The sequence below is a fragment of the Lissotriton vulgaris genome, chromosome 8, assembly GCF_964263255.1.
Source record: "Lissotriton vulgaris chromosome 8, aLisVul1.2, whole genome shotgun sequence".
Lineage (NCBI taxonomy): Eukaryota > Metazoa > Chordata > Amphibia > Caudata > Salamandridae > Lissotriton > Lissotriton vulgaris.
The window spans coordinates 813,027,920-813,045,513 of record NC_141696.1 but is presented as its reverse complement, the minus strand read 5'-3'; the positions used below and the strand labels follow the sequence as shown (position 1 = coordinate 813,045,513).

At 47.7% G+C, this 17,594-nt stretch overlaps 1 protein-coding gene across 1 annotated transcript in view; it reads left to right on the top strand.

Moving 5' to 3' along the window:
* Positions 1–17,594, top strand: part of GRK1 (G protein-coupled receptor kinase 1) — a 656,045-nt gene that overhangs the window by 244,343 nt on the left and 394,108 nt on the right. The window contains exon 4 of the mRNA XM_086933387.1: positions 14,777–14,860. Within this exon, the coding sequence (XP_086789513.1) occupies positions 14,777–14,860 (84 nt within the window). The remainder of the gene's footprint in view (positions 1–14,776; positions 14,861–17,594) is intronic.

The window sequence follows — 17,594 nt, the reverse complement described above, 5'->3', positions numbered from 1 at the left end:
CACTGCACGCACCTTTCGCGCTAACCATAGCTTGAAAGGGTGCCTTATGTACAATGCAGCGTTAAGCCACGGTAAGTGGCTTAACGTTGCTTTGTACTTGAGGCGCAGCCCCTATCGCCACCATAACGTCCGTAAAAGTGACGTTGTGGTGGCGATAGGGGCTTGTACATATGCACCTCAGTCTCCAAACCAAGCGCTCCCACCCAAGTAGAGAGGTCAGAATAATGGAGCCGAAACATGTTTAGAAAGAATTTCCCTACCACTTGTCTGGCTAGGACCTCAAATAGGAAAATCAGTTGTAATGGCTGAAACATTTTTCAAGAGTCTAGAAAGAGTGCCACAGCTGAAGGTGAGAGTCAACATGGTGTAATACAGCAGTGAAGGTGCCAAGAATATCTAATGTAGAGTGCTCTGGCATAAGCCCATACTGATCAAGGAAAACGTAAAGAGTTATCAGTGGCATGAACATGTTGGCAAATAGTTTGGCAAATAACTTGGTTCACTAATATTGCATTTAGAAATGTAAGTGTGCTGTATGGACAGCAGCTACTTGAGCTGAAGTAAAGTTATAATAACTACTTCTCTTATAATGGAAGGAAAAGAACTGATCAGCCAGTACTCCTTGTAGATTCGCAAACAATGAGAAGCCATAATATCCATGTATTATTTATTGAATTAGATAGACAGGCCATCTAATTCAGAGCCTTTCAGCTTGCCAGAGAATAGACTGCAGCGTTACCTTCAGATTAACAGGGATGCAGGTTTGCCATCTGAGAGTATTGTCAACCCACGCCATCATCTCTCCAGATATTCCACCCCATGTCCACTGGCTTACTATGAAATTCCCAATATGTGTCTCCAATCATAAACATACTATTTCAGGACTCTGTATATCTACTTCACAACTTCTCCAACGTATCGATCACGTGTCTCCAACGTATAAGACACTCCCTACATCCAAGGCCGGCAAGGAAAAATGTATAGCATAACTCCTAATTAGCAAACAATAACATAACATGCTTACCTGATTCCTGAAAACTGTCTGCTCTCCCCTCCAACAGACAATTGCCTTACTTAAAGAAAAATATAAAGAGAAAAGTGGGTACACTAAGCCACGCTGAAATCATCCTATGAACACCTGGACTGGTCTCTCCCCTCCATTTGCTCCCCAAATTTTCCCCTCTGCAGTTTGGAATGCCCCTGTGGTATGACAATTTTTCAATTTTGACAATTTTATTAATAAACTGCATGATTACTTAAAATCTTTACAGTATAAGATAAAAAAAAAGCTTTATGAACGTCCCGACTCCCCCCTCACAAGTCCCATCCACACATAAAAGTGAAAGTCACTTTAAGTTAAAATACTAACATTTTAGTCCTGATTAGCTGTCCAAAACAGAGTTCTTTTAAAAGGAGTGATGTATAGGTTGTACCAGTGTTTCCCAACTGATAAGGGGAGGCACATGAAAGTTCGGTAGAGTCAATTCATGTACCAAGGGCTGTTGACGAAAGATGGATTCTTCGTGGATCTTTAAACCAGCCCAGGTTTGATAACTGGGGCGGAAGGCTTCCAGTTACTTTGCAGACAATGCCGTTAAGTGGGAGTCGAGTGTCATTTTTACCTGGTGTATAAATTTCCCAACTCTGGCTATCAAACAGGTCGTGGAGACTGAGAGGCACCAGTCCGAAGCCTCTCTGCAAGTTCTATAGTCCGTGTTCCGTAAAATCGGAAGCAGCAAGCGATGGCGGTCATTGGCCAGCTTTGTGCAGCAGCACAGCAAGTGTCGCCAGGATTCTCTACGCTAATTGCATAGACAACAGGCCAAGGTGCCATCCGTACGGGCCCATTTGGGGTTGAAGTCCATGATCCTGAGGGCCAAAAGTCGAAAGTACAAAATTTTCTTTCTCGCGTAAGTGGATACTTGATCTTGCAGGTAAGGTTGGGGTTTACCTGGAATATTTGATTTGTCCAGGGCCTGAGTTAGTGGATTTTGCCAAAGAGATGCAAGGTGAAGTCCAAAGGAGATGATCCGGACCTGGCGCTTAACTGCTTGGGCCCAGACTGAGAAAGGAATTTCGTGCAGGGGCAAACTCCTTCTTTCGATTTTCAATGCTGCAATAGCTTGTCCTACTTTTGAGTACCAGGGGGAGCCCACCTCATCAAAGATTGATTTTAGGGAGTGCTTTAGCAAATGTTCTGGTGCTTTCAATACTCTAATATAGAGTTTTAAAAGGTCCCCCAGTAATACCAGCTCAGGTCGCTTAAGGCCTATTTCTAGCCTAATCTAGTGTTCCTTGCGTATCTAGGGGCCTGTAGCACCATCTTATAGGCTTTCGCCTGGGCCGCGTTGACCACTTTGTCAAATGCACCAGGGTAGGCTATGTGCCCATATGCAATGGCAGGGATCAGTTTTGCCCGGAGCACTGTCAACATTGGTTCTGCTGAGGGACTGTCCAAGCGGTGGCATAAGCATCTTAGCAACAGAATGGTTTTGTCAATTTTAGGTTTAAGCTCCTTCAGATGTTTGACTGCAGAGGCACTCTCAGAGATGCAGGTGCCCAGATAGTTGTAGGATGGGGCAGTGATGATACGGTGCTCCCCCAGAGACCATAAAGCTTCTTTTTTGAGGGGGTATTTGCCAAAAATGACGATTTTGGTCTTGCCCACGTTGATCCGTAAGTCATTTGACTTATTGTATAAGGCCAAACTGCTTAAGGCTCTTTGGAGCCCCACCCTAGTGTGGTCCATGATCACTGTGTCGTCTGCATACTGGAGTGTTCCCAAGACGAGCCTCCCCAGTTTTGGAGGTGCTAAGTTGGCATCTTTCAGAGCTGTCCCCATGTCCGCAGTATACAAGTTGAAAAGCATGGGGGCCAAGACGCACCCCTGCTTGAGGCCCGAGTTGGTTTCAATTCTTGCAGTTGTTATTGTAGGGCTTAGCTTCACCTTGACCCAGGTGCCCTCATAGAGCGCTTTTATAGCTTTTAGCAGAGCCTGTGGTAGCCCCCACGAGTCAAGTTTTGCCCAGAGCCGGCCCCTGTTCACTCGTCAAAGGCTGTGGAGTAGTCTATGAAACAGCAGAACAGGGGCGGTTTGTTCCTCGTATCGGCCTTCTTCGCAAGGTAGGAAAGGGCTAAGATGTTGTCAAGAGTGGAGCTATGAGCCCTAAAGCTGGTCTGTGTGGGCGGAAGAATGCCGTTCTTGTCCACCCAGTCCTCCAGATCCCTGAGAAGAAGGCGGGCGTATATCTTTGCTTCTACGTCGAGGAGAGCTATAAGCCTATAATTGGCCGGGTTCGTGTGGTCCCCCTTTTTATGGATAGGAATAGAATAGAACCTTTCCAAGAGGATGGGAACATTGCCGTGGCAAAAGAATGGTTAAATAAAGGGGTGAGTCTGGATGCAAAAAAGGCTGAGGCAGTTTTAAGAACCTGGGCCGGAATCCCATTTGAGCATGGAGCGCCATCAGTTCTAATAGCCTTGATGCACTTTAGTACCTCCAATTCTTTGAACGATCCGGTGCAGGTCGAATTTACGCCTTCTGACGTAGCTCTTTCGGGTTCGATAATTTCCGCCGCCACCTTGGACCACGCACTGCTTCCTGCAGTGGCCTGATTTGACTCGCAGGTATACAGCCCCTTGGCATACTGTTCCCACACTTTCCCTGCAACACTATTTTCCTTTTGCTCTCCTCTGGGGGTCAGACTGTTAATGAAACGCCAAAGCTTGCTATTGTCATTTCCTTTAATTAAGGAGAACACAGTCAACCAATTCTGTTCAGTCTGCAGTTTTTTGTGGGCCCAGACTTTCTTTTTATAGTCTGTTCGCGGAGCAGCAATGGAGTATCTCCCTGACAAATGAGTGCCTTTCTTTTGTGCCCTGATTGCCTTATTTAGAGCACGCTTACACTGTGACAGGCACCACGATGTTGCACAGCGAGGATCAGAGTGGAATTGGTGACTTCTTGAATGATGGTTATTGCCCAGACGTTCCAATAAGTCGGAGGTCAGAATTTCCCAGAGGTGGATGATGTTCTTAGTTTGAACTGGGTTAGGTTCTTCCTCCCTTCTAGCTACATAGTCTAGCAGGCTATGACTGAGATTGGTTGACCATTTTATTCTTTTAAGCACTTTGTGATGTTCCTCCTCCGTGGTAGTTCCAATAACTACTTGTAATTCTGCTTGTACCCGCGTCAGATTGAATGTGGCGCGGAGGGGCCTATGATCGCTTTCCTCTCTGTCGTCCACTGTGAAGTTGCAAAGATTGTGGGCAAGCCCTTCGTTGATAAAGATGTAGTCTATAGTAGAGACATTTCTAAAGGTCGGGATGGTGGTCCATTCAGGTTGGGTCTTTTTTTGTATTCTATGGGTGGAGTGCAGCTTAAAATTTGCGAGAAATTCAGTCAGTAGGGCTGATTTCTTGCTTGATGGAGCATCCAAAATTAAACCCAAGCCTCTGTGATTGAAGTCGCCCACGATTATTACGTCTTGGTCCTTCCAATTTATTAAAAGATCTTCCAAAATTGAAATAAGTGATTCCATGGCCTGGGAGGATTGATACTTAATTGGGTTGAAATAACAATTAATTAGTAGAAGGGGGCGAGATTTTTGACCCCCTGACAACCCAGTGATTAGGATGGCTTGAAGATCAGGAGACCCCAACTTTAATTCAGTTGTCTTAGTTTTGCACGCATGACTTACGTAGATAGAGAGACCCCCTGACGGGCGTCCAAAGATTGTCCTTTTGGTCGCTGGTTTCAAATGTTCGTAAAAGCCACCAATGGCAGTCGTTGCCCTCGCCCAGGTTTCCTGAATACACAGTATCTCCCCCTGTGCGAGGTATTCAGGTGTAGTTATGTCCCTAAAGATGTTGCTCACCCCTGCAATATTCCATGAGATAATGGATAACTCGCGGACTAGGCCCCTTAGTGGATTTGAACAGGCGTTATTTACATGGCTGTTTATTAGGTTAGGGACACTGTCTCCATGTGGCCTCCAGGTGATCCGATGTCTGGAAATGCCGCTGCACGCTCCGTTGCCCGTCGTTTTGCTGGATTTTGATTTTTAGCGGGGTTTTTGCCCGCCCTGATTTCGCCCCTATTTCTGGGCGGGTGTGCCTTATACCTTTAAGAATGGATGACGGTTCGTGTGTGTCCTGTTGCGGAAACAGGGCGTTTGGATATTTCAGTGTTCTTGGCGCAACGACTTCAATGCCCCATTCAGCGAACAGTGTTGCTTCCTTAAGGACAGCCGGTTGGACTTGCTGACTCGCAAGTCCGATTATGGTGGAATCGTCATGAGTGTCTGTCTCCAGTCTCTTGAATATCACCCACTCAATATTTTCTGAGGTGATTTGGGCCAGCGAGGCAATATGGCCAAAGAGGCGGACAATGTTGGACCCGTTCAAGATGTCAAATGAGCCTTTTGCTGTGTACCTTGGGGTTAACTGCAGCTCATAGGTGGATTGTTTGTTTTTTTGTGTGATGGAGCACAAACTCACCCCTTTTCCCTGGAGCTTTAGCCTCTGGGTACTGAAATTTAAAGGGTTTTTGTGAGTGGATTCTGGCTGCTGCCCATTGGGCCCCATGCTTGATTGGCCTTCCACACTCGGACATCCTTGCCACTCCCCCTGGTCTGATGTTAAATTTAGGTAATTTTTGAGTGCGACTCCTGGTTGCTGATTCCTTTGCCCCTCATTTGATAGACCTACCACTCTAGACTGTACTGGCTGTGCGCCCTGTTGTAGTTTGGGATTTGTTACAGACTCATGTTTCAGAACCCAACCTGAAGGGCTGGGGGCACTTAATGGTGCGGCGACGGCCACCTGTGAAGGCCTTTGTTGGAGAGCCTCATTGGTTTGACCCTCCATGAGAGGGATTTGTTGACTTTGGGCCTCACCGCGAACAAGAGGTGCGTCACATGGCTTGCCCATTTTTGACACCTGCTTGGGTAAGAAAATGGGGAAGAGTGGTTTGGGGATACGTTTAGTTTCAGTGTCGCCCAGGGTTGATACCACCGAGGATGTGTTTCTGCTTCTAGCTTTGGACTTCTTAAGTTGTTTTTTAAGTCTTTTTTTTGGCTCTCCTTGATAACGGAGCTTTGGCACTTGCTAATGCTCCTTCGACCCTCTCCACCTGAGAGGTAGTAACAGACAGGTCATCACTAACGGTCTCGAGATCCGAGATCTCGGGGTAACCATTCCCTTTATTAGCCAAAGTAAAGATAATGCGGGGCCCTACTAGGGGAACCTTTGTGGCGCTATTGCCCGTTGTGCTAAGGGTTGCTGTTTCGGCATGCTCTGTTGTCTGTGGTGGTAGCTTTTGTGCGGCTTGTTCTTGCGTGGTTATCTTGCCCTGACCCTTGGCTAATGCAAGCATCTCTTTTAAGACTTCAGGTAGACTTGCCCATTTATCAATTAAGACGTCACAGGACTTGGTGCTGGCGGCATGAGCTTGTTGGACGTTAAGTTGGACTTCCAGCTTTGCCAGCTTATCATCTTGGCACACCAAATGCTGGGCTATCGACTGCAAAAGATCGATTTGGAGTTCCATCTTTGCGGACTGCCATAGCAGTGCCCTAGCCATTGTGTCCTGGACTTCTCTTATTGCTGACAAGTTAAGGTCTTTAAAAGTGGGTTCATCAATTGGGTCGGTTAAGTCTTGGTGATGAGTTAAATTCAGCGGACTCCAACCCTCCGTTTGTGCAGTTCTCGGGGCCTTAGCTCTTCCTAAATTAAGAGGGGTAGTTTCAAGTGTTCGTTCAATGGTCTGTTCCAATTTTAGTAAGAACGAAGTTGTTGGAACCTCCGTACCCTGGGGGATTGGCCTCTGTATTTCCCTAGGTGTCACAATTGCATTCAGACCCTTGCCTGTGCCTGTGCTCTTTGGGGAGGAGGATGCGACAGCCTCGCTTGTCCTCCCAGTATCTAAATCCACGTTCGCACCCAGAGTTGGCCTATCGTGAATGTCGGCAGTGACCCTAATCGGGCTCTTTGTCCTGGCCTCAGGCTGAAAACGAGCTTCAAGGCTCCCAGGTGACTCGAAGTTAGCAGACTCGCAGGAGTAAGAGTCCCCTGGGGCCAGGTGGATCTTTGGGATCCCCGGTATGGCATTGTTCGCGGGATCTTGTGACGTTTCATCCAAAGGTGAGGGGCAGTTTGAGGCCTGAAAGAATTGAGTGATAAGGCCTTGGGGGAGGGAATTGCCAGTGACCAGGTCCTGGGATTTTTGGGTACTTATGCTTCTGGTTACCCTTCGTTGTGCTAGACTCTCAGGGTTCACTTCACCCTCATCCTCCGTGCAGGATTTAGTCTTCCTCAGCGTCATCTCTTTTTGCGCCGTTTGCTGGGGCTAGGCTTGTTTGTGCCTGATTGTGCGGGGGGGGAGGGAATACCAGTACTAGTGCTGATGTGGGCCCCTGTGTTGAGCTGTGTTTTTTGTTTTGAGGGCGCGGAGGGGTGGAGGGGGACGGAGGGGTTAGCAAGCGGTGCACATGAGGGGGGCTGCAAGCTGGAGACCTAGTCTACCAACCCCTCAGACCGCGCCCTCTGGCTCTTACTTAGCGGCGACCTCTAACGGCTGCCACGCTTGCCTCCACCTCTTACCTCTTGTCTCCCGCGTCGACAGATGCACAGGCTGGTCTCAGTGGCTCCTGCGACTCCCGCCGCCTCAGGGGTAGCCCTGGCTGCTACTGTTACCTGGGCTGCTGAGTGTTCCCGCGGCTTCTGGAATGCTCCTGCCGCTGTAGGGGACCTTGCTGCAATCCTCCTCCGCTTTCCAGACTGGCCCTGAGCTGACCAAGAGCTCTCGTGGCCCCGGCCGGCTGCCTGCTGAGAGCTCCCGCCGCTACCGGGCCACTCCCGAGCCGCTCCCGATTTTTGCCCACGGCCGCTGCTGCAAAGGCTGCGGGTTCTGGCGGCCACCTGCGGTCGCGCTCCCGCGCTCTGCTCTGCACAGCACAGGGGAGGGGGGGCAGGGAACAGCCAAGCCACCAGCCTGTGAGCCGCTCGCAACAGGGGAGAGGCGGAGAGGCCGGAGAGACCGGGAAGGGTCAAAAATCTGTGGCGCTGCCTGTCCAACACGCCGTCTCACTCGCGTCCTCCAACACTCTGCTGCCAAGCCAAGAAACAGCAGGTGGGTCCCAAATTGCAGGTTGCAGAGGGGGGGGGCTCAATGTTCCGCCAGAGGGTTCCCAGCCCCGGTGGCAGGTGGCTGGCAGTGGTGCACTCGGGGAGAATTTATCGTTCTCGCTAAAGCCAAAGTTCGGTGAAGCTGCGAGGCTATGAGGCTAAAGACGCCCCAAGATGCTGAGGCGCCGATAATGCTGTGCTGCGCTGTTTGTGCTGGTTAATTGCCTTGTTTACCTTGTGGTGTTTGAATCGGCAGATGGAGACGAGTGACGGGTGTGAAACCGAGGGCCGGCCGCCCGACCGACAGCCTGCTTTCCTTTCCTTTCCCTTCCCTTTCTCACTACGGTGGCTTTCCGCTTCCCTCTGTGGCAGCAGCACTGCACTCGCCTCGAGGCAATGGCGTTCTGGTGTTCTCACAATTCTGCTCTCTGCTCTCTGGCTTCCTCTAGCGACTGCGAGTCTTTGTATACTTAGCTATAAGACTAACAACCTAATTGAAATGTTAGGGGGCCATTGCCAAATTAGCAAGGCGGGGAAGCGTTTGAGGTGCTCTGTATGTTGAGAAACTGTAACAGACGTGCGACTTCTGACTTGCGACTTCTGACTGACGACAGTCTTCCGGCTTTTGGAAGTCACCGCTTGTCACTAAGAATTTCCCCGCGGCAGCATCCAGCCCACCGGTACTCTGGGAGAATTTGTGGAAGAAAGCCATAATATCCATGTATTATTTATTGAATTAGATAGACAGGCCATCTAATTCAGAGCCTTTCAGCTTGCCAGAGAATAGACTGCAGCGTTACCTTCAGATTAACAGGGATGCAGGTTTGCCATCTGAGAGTATCGTCAACCCACGCCATCATCTCTCCAGATATTCCACCTCATGTCCACTGACTTACTATGAAATTCCCAATATGTGTCTCCAATCATAAACATACTATTTCAGGACTCTGTATATCTACTTCACAACTTCTCCAACGTATCGATCACATCTTTTAAAGGGTTATAAGACACTCCCTACATCCAAGGCCGGCAAGAAAAAATGTATAGCATAACTCCTAATTAGCAAACAATAACATAACATGCTTACCAGATTCCTGAAAACTGTCTGCTCTCCCCTCCAACAGACAATTGCCTAACTTAAAGAAAAATATAAAGAGAAAAGTGGGTACACTAAGCCACGCTGAAATCATCCTATGAACACCTGGACTGGTCTCTCCCCTCCATTTGCTCCCCAAATTTTCCCCTCTGCAGTTTGGAATGCCCCTGTGGTATGATTTCCAATACTTTTAGATATCAAAGGTTCAAAAGTTCCCTAATCCCAGTGGATAGGAATTCGAGAAAGGGGAACTCCAAAGTCTGATGCCTACTATCAGATGCTGAGGAGATTTTCTCCATTCCCAACAGGTCCTGAAGCCTATTTCAACAATCACAGCGTTCTGGGCTACTGGTAATCTCCAGAGAGCAGTGATAATCTGTTTTGCAGCACACAATGTGAGTAATATCTATTTCCCCTATAACGATAATAGAGGGTAAGTCTGTCTATTAGGGAACCCCAAGATTGAGTAAACTGGCAATATAGGGTTAAACTCTGCGTCAATTACCTTTGCCCACTACTTGGGATCTCTTTGGGCAGTGCCACGGGTGTGTACCAATGTACCCCCGGTCCTCACACCCCTGTCAACATGCCTCTGACTTCCATAAATTCCTCTTTTGCAGTTTACCTGGTATATGGTACTAGAACAGTGTTGCTTTAACAAATCGGAGCACCTGGCTATGCTGTGCATTTTAATGCACTGCTCCTTATCCTTTGTAAACTGTCATCCTAGGCCAGTCTTCCAGCGTCTTTGCCCTGCAGGTTTTCTCCACCATAAGGCGGCGTATCAAGAAATGGTAAATATGTGAGATTAGTCAGAGTACAAGTTACATAAAAAAATGCATAATAACAATATTGTCAGATCCGTCATACGGTCCTGCCACACAATATCCTCCTGAATTCTTTTTAGATATCCTGTGATTCGCAGCACCAAGTTTGCAAAATTTTATCCTGAGTCCTAGCACTGGATTGGTCATAATTGGCTTAGGCGTAAGAATGAGAAAACTGAAAATGTGGTTGGCAGTGTACTCCTGGGTCCCAAATTTATAGGTCATGCCTGCCTCTGGTTAAGAAGATTATGAACTTGGAATTTAAATCAATAATGATTGTTTACCTTACTTCTCATGTCAATATGATTGCCATGTCAATATGATTGCACTCAATTGTTTTGCGAAAAGACCTGGCGCAAAGAACGGACAACGGAAAACCTGACAGCCCTCAAAACCGCAACCCGCGAATACCATCAGCAGATCATGAACACCAAGAGGACATCGCTCAAGGAATGACTAGACAACAACACCCACAACAGCAAGGAACTCTTCAGCATCTTCAAAGAGTTCTCAAACCCTGACGCCAGCAACAATGACATCACCCTTACGCAAGACCTCTGCAACTTCCTCGCCACGTTCTTCCACCGCAAGATTGCAGACATACATGACAGCTTCGGACCCCAACCCACACCTCCGGACGCCAGCCCAACGACCCCCCCCACCACCATCAACTCTTGGACCCCATCAGCAGTGAAGACACCATCCACTTCATGAACACCATTCACTCCGGCTCCCCCTCCGACCCATGCCCCCATCACATCTTCAACAAGGCCGACACCATCAAAGCACCCCACCTCCGGAACATCATAAACAGCTCCTTCACGTCAGCTACCTTCCCGGAGAGCTGGAAGCACGCTGAGATCAACGCCCTCCTGAAAAAACCCACCGCAGACCCCTGGGACCTCAAGAACATCCGACCGATCTCACTTCTCCCCTTCCCGGCTAAAGTCATCGAGAAGACCGTCAACAAACACCTGACCGCCTTCCTAGAGGACAACAACTCGCTCGACCCTACACAGTCCGGATTTCAAGCAAATCACAGCATGAGACCGCCCTCATCGCAGCCACAGACGACATCAGAACCTTGATGGACAACGGAGAAACAGCCGCCCTCATCCTCCTGGATCTCTCAGCCAGAAAGTTGGCCTCCCCCCTTTCCGCACCCCGGCAACTGAGATCATCTGCAGCGTACCCCAAGGATCCTCACTCAGCCATTGCACGAAAACACAACATCAACATCATCTCCTACGCCAACGACACCCAGCTGAAACTCTCCCTCACCAAGGACCCAGCCACCGCCAAATCAAACTTCCAGGAAGGAATGAAAGAAGTAGCAGACTGGCTGAAGAACAGCCGGCTCAAACTCAACTTGACAAGACGGAAGTCCTCATCCTCGGACATCCCCCTCTGCATGGGACAACTCCTGGTGGCCCTCGGTGCTGGGCACTGTATCGACACCCACAGACCACGCACGCAACCTGGGCTTCATCCTGGACTCCTCGCTGACAATGACCAAACAAGTCAACGCCGTCTCATCCTCATGCATCAACACCCTGCGCATGCTCCGGAAGATCTTCCAATGGATCCCCCGCCGACACCAGAAGAACAGTCACCCAGGCCCTCATCACCAGCCGACTGGACTACGGGAACGCCCTCCACGCTGGAACAACCACTAAACTCCAGAACCGTCTCCAGTGCATACAAAACGTCTCCGCACGACTCATCCTCAACATTCCCCGCCGCAGCCACATCTCAACCCACCTGAGAAACCTCCACTGGCTCCCCGTCAGCAAAAGAATCACGTTCAGACTGCTCATCCACGCACACAAAGCACTCCACAACATAGGCCCGGAATACCTCAACAGCCGACTCACGTTCTACATCCCCACCCGCCAGCTCCGCTCCACCAACCTCGCCCTCGCCATCATCCCACGGATCCGCAGAGCCACCACCGGAGGAAGATCATTCTCCTACCTGGCAGCAAAGACCTGGAACTCCCTCCCCACTCACCTACGACTGACCCAGGACCACCTCAGCTTCAGGAAGCACCTCAAGACCTGGCTCTTCGAGCAATAGCAGCACCCCGCCCCCCTCCCCCCCCCCCCAGCGCATTGAGACCCTAACGGGTGAGTAGCGCGCTCTCTAAATGTTCTGATTGATTGATTGATTTTGTCACATGAAGTCACTTCCCTTATGCTTCCAACCTACCCACTTGCCAGCTTGCGTCACAATCTGAGGACTATCGCATAGGCGTTTGGAGCATGGTTTTGCCTTATACTCAAAGAACATACATTGTTTTTCTGTATCTGGCTCTATGTTGAAGCCAGCATTTATTGTCTATTGATTAGGGTCTTGCGACCGGCACTTTAATGCTCCAACCCCATGCAAACCTTTGCACTTAGTTCTCACACACACCCCTACCTTCACACACAATTTGGGGCACAAATGTTTTTTCTGAGTAAATGATGCAATTTCTGTGTGAATTAATGAACTCGTAGGCACATTGTGCTTAAATAACAGTGTTCCTTCAAAGTGTTTGACTTTTTATTTATGTTTATGGTTCTTACATTAAGTGTTTCCCTTTGTTTTTAAATACACTGTGTACTGGGACCCCTCTTTAGATGTACCACATTTGGTGGTGACATTTCTCTTGAAGCATCAGGCAAACCTCTGCCGCATGGCTGAACAATACCAGAACCAGATTATCATGTTATAGTAGGCACTCAATAAAGATCAGTGCAAACTTTCTTGCCAATCAACTTCCACATATAAAAGTTGTTTTTGCACCAATAGTTAACCGCACTGTAGCGCTAAATGCCATTTTGTTACTTAGTTGCAAACTCCTGATAAGCTATGCAAATAGAGGGTTAGGGGGTGGGACCAGCACAAACACCACTAGGATTCTGCGCAAAGCCATATCAACTAAAGTTATGCAAAATAGCATAACCTGACTTTGCTTGAATACCAACACCAAATGAAAACAGCTACAAACAATGGGCATGAATCTGGATGATTGACAAATAGTCTTTTCACCACATGAAATATGAGTAACTTTTAGGAAGTTAAACAATATGGAAGCCAACCTTGGGAGGTCATGTGAGTGAGAATTGTGGTCGAGAGTTTCCCCTTGAGTACACATGTCCTATGAGATAAGGCTAAATCAGGATCTTTACACCCACATTCAATCCTGCCCTAATGGTCAACCGTCATAAGTGGGTGAGACCTATTTGTTTACAGTTAAACATTTCCTCTGCTAAATCTTTACGTGATGCCACCTTCAACCCACCCAATGAAATGTTCTGCTTCAGAATTTTTAACTTTTGTAAATGTTGTCTAGAATTATATTAACAGATGTGATTCTCATACTTTGGTTTTCTGTATAAATGGAAGGTACTTTGTGGATTTTATGTTTTTGTAATTTCTGTTGTTAAATATGTTTTATTTATATGTGGATCTCAATCGAGTTCCAAATCATATTCAAATAAAATAAAAAATAAAAATACACTGTGTACTGGGACCCCTCTTTAGATGTACCACATTTGGTGGTGACATTTCTCTTGAAGCATCAGGCAAACCTCTGCCGCATGGCTGAACAATACCAGAACCAGATTATCATGTTATAGTAGGCACTCACTAAAGATCAGTGCAAACTTTCTTGCCAATCAACTTCCACATATAAAAGTTGTTTTTGCACCAATAGTTAACCGCACTGTAGCGCTAAATGCCATTTTGTTACTTAGTTGCAAACTCCTGATAAGCTATGCAAATAGAGGGTTAGGGGTGGGACCAGCACAAACACCACTAGGATTCTGCGCAAAGCCATATCAATTAAAGTTACGCAAAATAGCATAACCTGACTTTGCTTGAATACCAACACCAAATGAAAACAGCTACAAACAATGGGCATGAATCTGGGTGATTGACAAATAGTCTTTTCACCACATGAAATATGAGTAACTTTTAGGAAGTTAAACAATATGGAAGCCAACCTTGGGAGGTCATGTGAGTGAGAATTGTGGTCGAGAGTTTCCCCTTGAGTACACATGTCCTATGAGATAAGGCTAAATCAGGATCTTTACACCCACATTCAATCCTAAATTAGGCATTCGTTTAATGCAAGAATATGACATTTGCATTTGCCTCGCTGATAAAGCCATTGGCACACAACACTTTTTTATGTATACAAAACTGTGCTATTTTTCTCTGATCGTGCTACACAATGATGCTGATTTTCAAGCAGTGCTGCACGTTTTTAGTAAATCTAGGCCCCAATATTGCAAATTTTATCTTGCTGCCTATGTGGAGGTAATATTCTGCCCATAGTGGAGCTCAGTAAGTCCACCAGCCAAAAACTAAATGAGACCCGTACTCCTTTTTCACACAACTCCTTTCGATGAATTAGCTCTTTTTATTCCATTTTAGGCATGTTTCACCATGGCCAAACCAGAGAGAAAGGTAAACCTCAAGTCAAGGCTTTGTGTTCAGACAGTAAAACATTTAAACCGTCTGCGACCCAACATTTTGGTTCAAATGCAACTGTTAACATTTTTAAAATCTTCTGTCATGTTACTTTGTGTCTCCTATTTTCTGTTTGGGCAACGTAAAGAAAAAAAACCCGCACATAAAACCTTTCTTTTCGTAATGTGATTTATTGAGCTGACATTTCTCTGTGTTATATTGACCTTATGCCACGCTGGCCTGAACAAAATCAATGTTTACCTTCCAGGTAACGTGCGTATCTCTGACCTTGGGCTTGCTGTGGAACTAAAGGAGAACAAGACAAAAACGAAGGGTTACGCAGGCACGCCAGGTAAATATCATATCTTACAAAGCATGACGAGTGTGGTGCGCGACACAGATAGCAGGTAACAGGGCAAAAGCAGGCTCGCTATATAGTTATTTCTCGTAACTGAAGCACACAAAAGGCCGCTTAACATGGATGTCAATCAGGCGTCCCCCAGACTTGAAATGGTTACACCTGACCAGGGTCGGATTGGCATCACAATTCGGCCCCGGCACTGACGAAAAAAGTGGCCCACATTCAAGAGGCGTGGCCCATATTTAAGGGGCGTGGCCCACATTCAAGGGGCGTGCCCTTTCATGAAACACTATTTGCACAGACAAGGAATGAAAGTGGGAGGATACTGTTCTTGCACAGGACACAGGGCAAAGGTGCCAATGGCCTACATGCTGAGCAGCTAAAAAAAATAGCAAGGCCCCTTTCTGTCCCAAAATTATTCCAGCCCTCCAGCACAGGAGCACCTGAAAAGCAGCAAAGCCCCTGCTATTACTAACCTACTTAGCCCTCCCCAGACCTTCAGCTCAGGAGCACATGAACAGAGGTAAGGCCCCTGCAATTAGTAAATTAATCAGCCCTCCAGGCCTCGGGAAAATGTCCTGGCAGGGGAGCACAAAACACAGCTTTCTGGGTCATCCAAGGTAGCCAGGTAGCCAGGGGGGAGGCTGAGGTGAAGCTGGTGCATGGGAAGTGCCTTCCCAGTGTGTTCTGGCAGTTTGAGTGTTTACCATTTACTGTAGTATTACCCTTGTACCTGTGTATGGTACCCTTTTGTAACTTGCACACGTCCCTTTTCTCTGGTATCACATTGTATGCTACCTCTCACTTTTGTTTGCTTTAGATACTTACACAAGTGCCACCATTGCCTATGTAACGTTTGTTCTTGTGCTGGAGTGTCTGCCATTTATTGCAGTATTATACCTCTACTTGTACTTTGTACGCTTTTGTAACCTGCACACATATCACTTTTTCCTCCTGTAATGTACCGATTGCTACCTCATGTATTTTGGTTGCTCACTATTGTCACTTTTGATTCATGTAACGTAACGTTTGCTTTTGTAATTTGTTCACTTGTAATTTTTCTCCTCATGTATTATTGCTGTTCCTTGTGTGAAGCGCTCTGACACCTTCGGGTAAAGTCCGCGCTATATAAAATTGGATAAATAAATAAATAAAATAAAAAAATTCCAAACATCACCTGGCCCCCACAGCAAGACCCATTCTTGCTCGTCCACTATGCCCTGAATGTGAAGGGCTGTGGGCGAGGTGCTAAGACTAACACCGTTTCTGGGCTGCATGGGCGCCAGGGGGCCGAGGTGCAAATGGCTCAAAGGCCTGAGAAACACCTGGCCCCCAGGGAGGCCGATTCTTGCAAAAAATCACCCCTCCCCAGCCCAGCCTCAGCTTGATTGCTTGGCAGGGCAGGGGTGAAGGAGAGGCCACAGCTGACAATCGCTGTCCGGCTGCACAGCGAGGCTGCTTTTATTTTCTCTGTCTGTCTCGTGCCCTCCGTGGGCCGTTTTTTTTTCTTCCCTTTCCTAGTCCACTCTCTGTGGACTAGGACAGGGGAGAAAAAAACGGCCCACAGAGGGCACTGAGGCACCGGCCCTTCGGCCCATTCCCGAATGCCCGCCTTGCCAATCCGCCCCTGCACCTGACTTACCAATGGTAGCCTTGGTACCGCCCTGGCTACACCTGGTTTTACGCCAGATGCGGGCAGTGATAGGACCAGAACACATACCAGATGTAACCGCTGTGTGATTTAACTCTCTGCACTCCTCCTAACCCCATAGTAGGAAAAGGCTATTGGGCCTCATTTAGGGGCCTCATTTATGAGACTCCTTGCGCCTCCGGAACGTCACTTTTTGTGACGTTCCGTGGCGTAGAAGCCTGCGTGATATTTATCAGGCAGCACTAAGCCACTTTTTTTGGCCTAATGCTGCCTGATAAATATCAGTCCCTTTAACGCAGTGTTCTGCAATAAAGTGGCTTGCAATGGGGGTTGCTGGGGGCGTTCCCAGCAACGTCCATGGCCTTCTGACACTGCCCTAGATTTACGAGAATGGTAAATCTGAGGCAGAGCCGAAAACATACTCCTTCCCAGGGGAGCCGTAAGGGAGGCACATTACGGAGAAATATCTTTATTTCTCCTTGTTTCTCCTTTTTTTTAAGCGTGCTGCATTCTGCAGCACACATAGGAGGAAAAGCCTCTTGTGATTATTTTTGTTTTGAAAGGTTTCTCTTCCTGTATAAAAATAATCATCCCCGCAACGCAGGCACCCTTGCTCCATGGTGCAAAGGTGCCTGGGCTGGCGCACGGCAGCCCATTGTGGGCCGACGCAGGTGTTAAGGACAAGAATGCGCCGTATCTTATAGATACGGCACATTCCTGTCCTTTTCTTTTGCCGAACGGGAGCGCAGCAGGAAGGCCTGCTGCGCTTCCCTATGGCAAAACCTCATAAATGAGGCCCCAGGGTGTAAGAGGAGGTAGGCACTGTGGGGGCATATTTACAAAGAAATGATGCAGCACAGTACTGCGTCATTCCCAAAAAGCAGGGATGCGTGGTATTCACGTATGCCCTGTGCTTCTCCTTGCGCCGGCGCTGAAAAAGCTGCTTTGTACCAACGCAGACACCTTTGCGCCATGGTGCAAGGGTGTCTGCATTGAAGGGATGATTGTTTATGTGCAGGAAGGTGTTCCTTCGTGCACATAAACAATCCTTCTATGTGTGTTGCAAAATGCAGC